Here is a 1863-nt window from a genome sequence, read left to right as displayed (position 1 = left end):
CTGGCTGGGGTGGGGGGGTCAGTGCTGAGGGATTGCCGCACTGTCGGAAGGTCAGCGCTGAGGGAGTGCTGCACTGTCAGAGGGTCAGCGCTGAATGGCGCTAGAGAAATGCAGTTCCCCCGGCAGTGCAGGGGCTCGGTGTTTACCTGCCGTGAGCTGCTCGGGCTGTTGCTGGTGAAGGGAGTGCTAACCATCTCTGCTTTGCTGTCTTCCTCCACGCTGCTGTCTATAAAATCAACCTGCTCCAGCTCCTGATCACCTGTAACAGATCACAGAGTGGCTCACTGCCAGGCCCTGACACACGCTAGGGTGGGGAATCCCTTTAATGTGTGGCGGGACATTCCCACCATCTGGGCGAGGGAGGGGGTAGGGCTACAGCTGACACTGTCTTTCCCAATCCCGGAAAATTCAGGAGAATTTGAACGCAGTTAGGAGAGAGCTGGGAAGGGACGGAACAGGTTTTTTTTAATATAGATTGAGACCAGTCTCCCTCAGAATCAGAACAGCACAGCCGATTGGTTCATCGTTAGATCTGGGAGGTCACACGGAGGCTGGGCAGGACATTAGTGAGGACCCTTGTGGATTACCGTGTCCTCTTCTGGTCACCCTGTTATCAGAAGGACATTATTAAACAGGAGAGGGCTCAGCAGAGACTGACCAGGCTGTTGCCTGGAGTGGACAGCTTGATCTCTAAGGAGAGGCTGAATAGGCTGGGACTAATATCCCCGATGTGTAGGGGGTTGAGAGGCGACCTTACAGAGGTTTAAAAAATCGAGAGGGGCATTGATAGATAGAGTTAATGGTAGGTGTCTATTGGGGGGATTTCAAGCCTAGGGGGTACATTTTTAAGGGGAGCAGAGAGAGACGTAATACAGACACGGTGGATAACTTATTTTACACAGAGAGTTGTTTGTGTGTGCTATGGGGAAGTGGTGGATGCGTATACAGTTACAACATTTAAAAGCTATTTGGATAGGTAGATGAATAGGAAAGGTTTAGGGGGATAGGCGCCAGGTGGGACGAGCCTAGTTTGGAATTATATTCGGCATGGACTGGTCGTAGCAAAGGGTCTGTTTCCGTGAAGTATGACTCTGTGCACCAAGGGACGGTGAAGTGATGGTTTACGTACCATTAAAAAGTGTATTACGCCAGCAGTAGAGAGAGAGGAATCCACTGTTACAGCCACAGAGAGACTGATCAATATTAACATTTGAGAGATCTGTTCACAAGTCTGAGCCTGACATGGGTGGTGGGCAAGTTGGTGATGGTTTGGAAAGGCAAGGACTGATTAGGGATAGTCAGCAGATCTTAGTGTGTAGGGATTTGTATCTCACTAAACTGACTCAGTTTTTTTGAGGAAGTAACAAAGAGGATTGATGAGGGCAGAGCAGTAGATGTGATCTATATGGACTTCAGTAAGGCGTTCCACAAGGTTCCCCATGGGAGACAGGTTAGCAAGGTTAGATCTCACGGAATACAGGGAGAACTAGCCATTTGGATACAGAACTGGCTCAAAGGTAGAAGACAGAGGGTGGTGGTGGAGGGTTGCTTTTCAGACTGGAGGCCTGTGACCAGTGGAGTGCCACAAGGATCGGTGCTGGGCCCTCTACGTTTTGATCATTTCCATAAATGATTTGGATGCGAGCCTAAGAGGTACAGTCAGTAAGTTTGCAGATGACACGAAAATTGGAGGTGTAGTGGACAGCGAAGAGGGTTACCTCAGATTACAACAGGATCTGGACCAGATGGGCCAATGGGCTGAGAAGTGGCAGATGGAGTTTAATTCAGATAAATGCGAGGTGCTGCATTTTGAGAAAGCAAATCTTAGCAGGACTTATACACTTAATGGTAAGGTCCTAGGGA

At 49.3% G+C, this 1863-nt stretch overlaps 1 protein-coding gene across 1 annotated transcript in view; it reads right to left on the bottom strand.

Moving 5' to 3' along the window:
* LOC122546779 (DISP complex protein LRCH3-like) overlaps positions 1-1863 on the bottom strand; it is a 15749-nt gene that overhangs the window by 1848 nt on the left and 12038 nt on the right. The window contains exon 5 of the mRNA XM_043685414.1: positions 147-259. Within this exon, the coding sequence (XP_043541349.1) occupies positions 147-259 (113 nt within the window). The remainder of the gene's footprint in view (positions 1-146; positions 260-1863) is intronic.

The sequence above is a fragment of the Chiloscyllium plagiosum genome, unplaced genomic scaffold (assembly GCF_004010195.1).
Source record: "Chiloscyllium plagiosum isolate BGI_BamShark_2017 unplaced genomic scaffold, ASM401019v2 scaf_8955, whole genome shotgun sequence".
Classification (NCBI taxonomy): Eukaryota; Metazoa; Chordata; class Chondrichthyes; order Orectolobiformes; family Hemiscylliidae; genus Chiloscyllium; species Chiloscyllium plagiosum.
The sequence above is the reverse complement of the archived record's forward strand: the minus strand, read 5'-3'. Positions and strand labels throughout refer to the sequence as shown.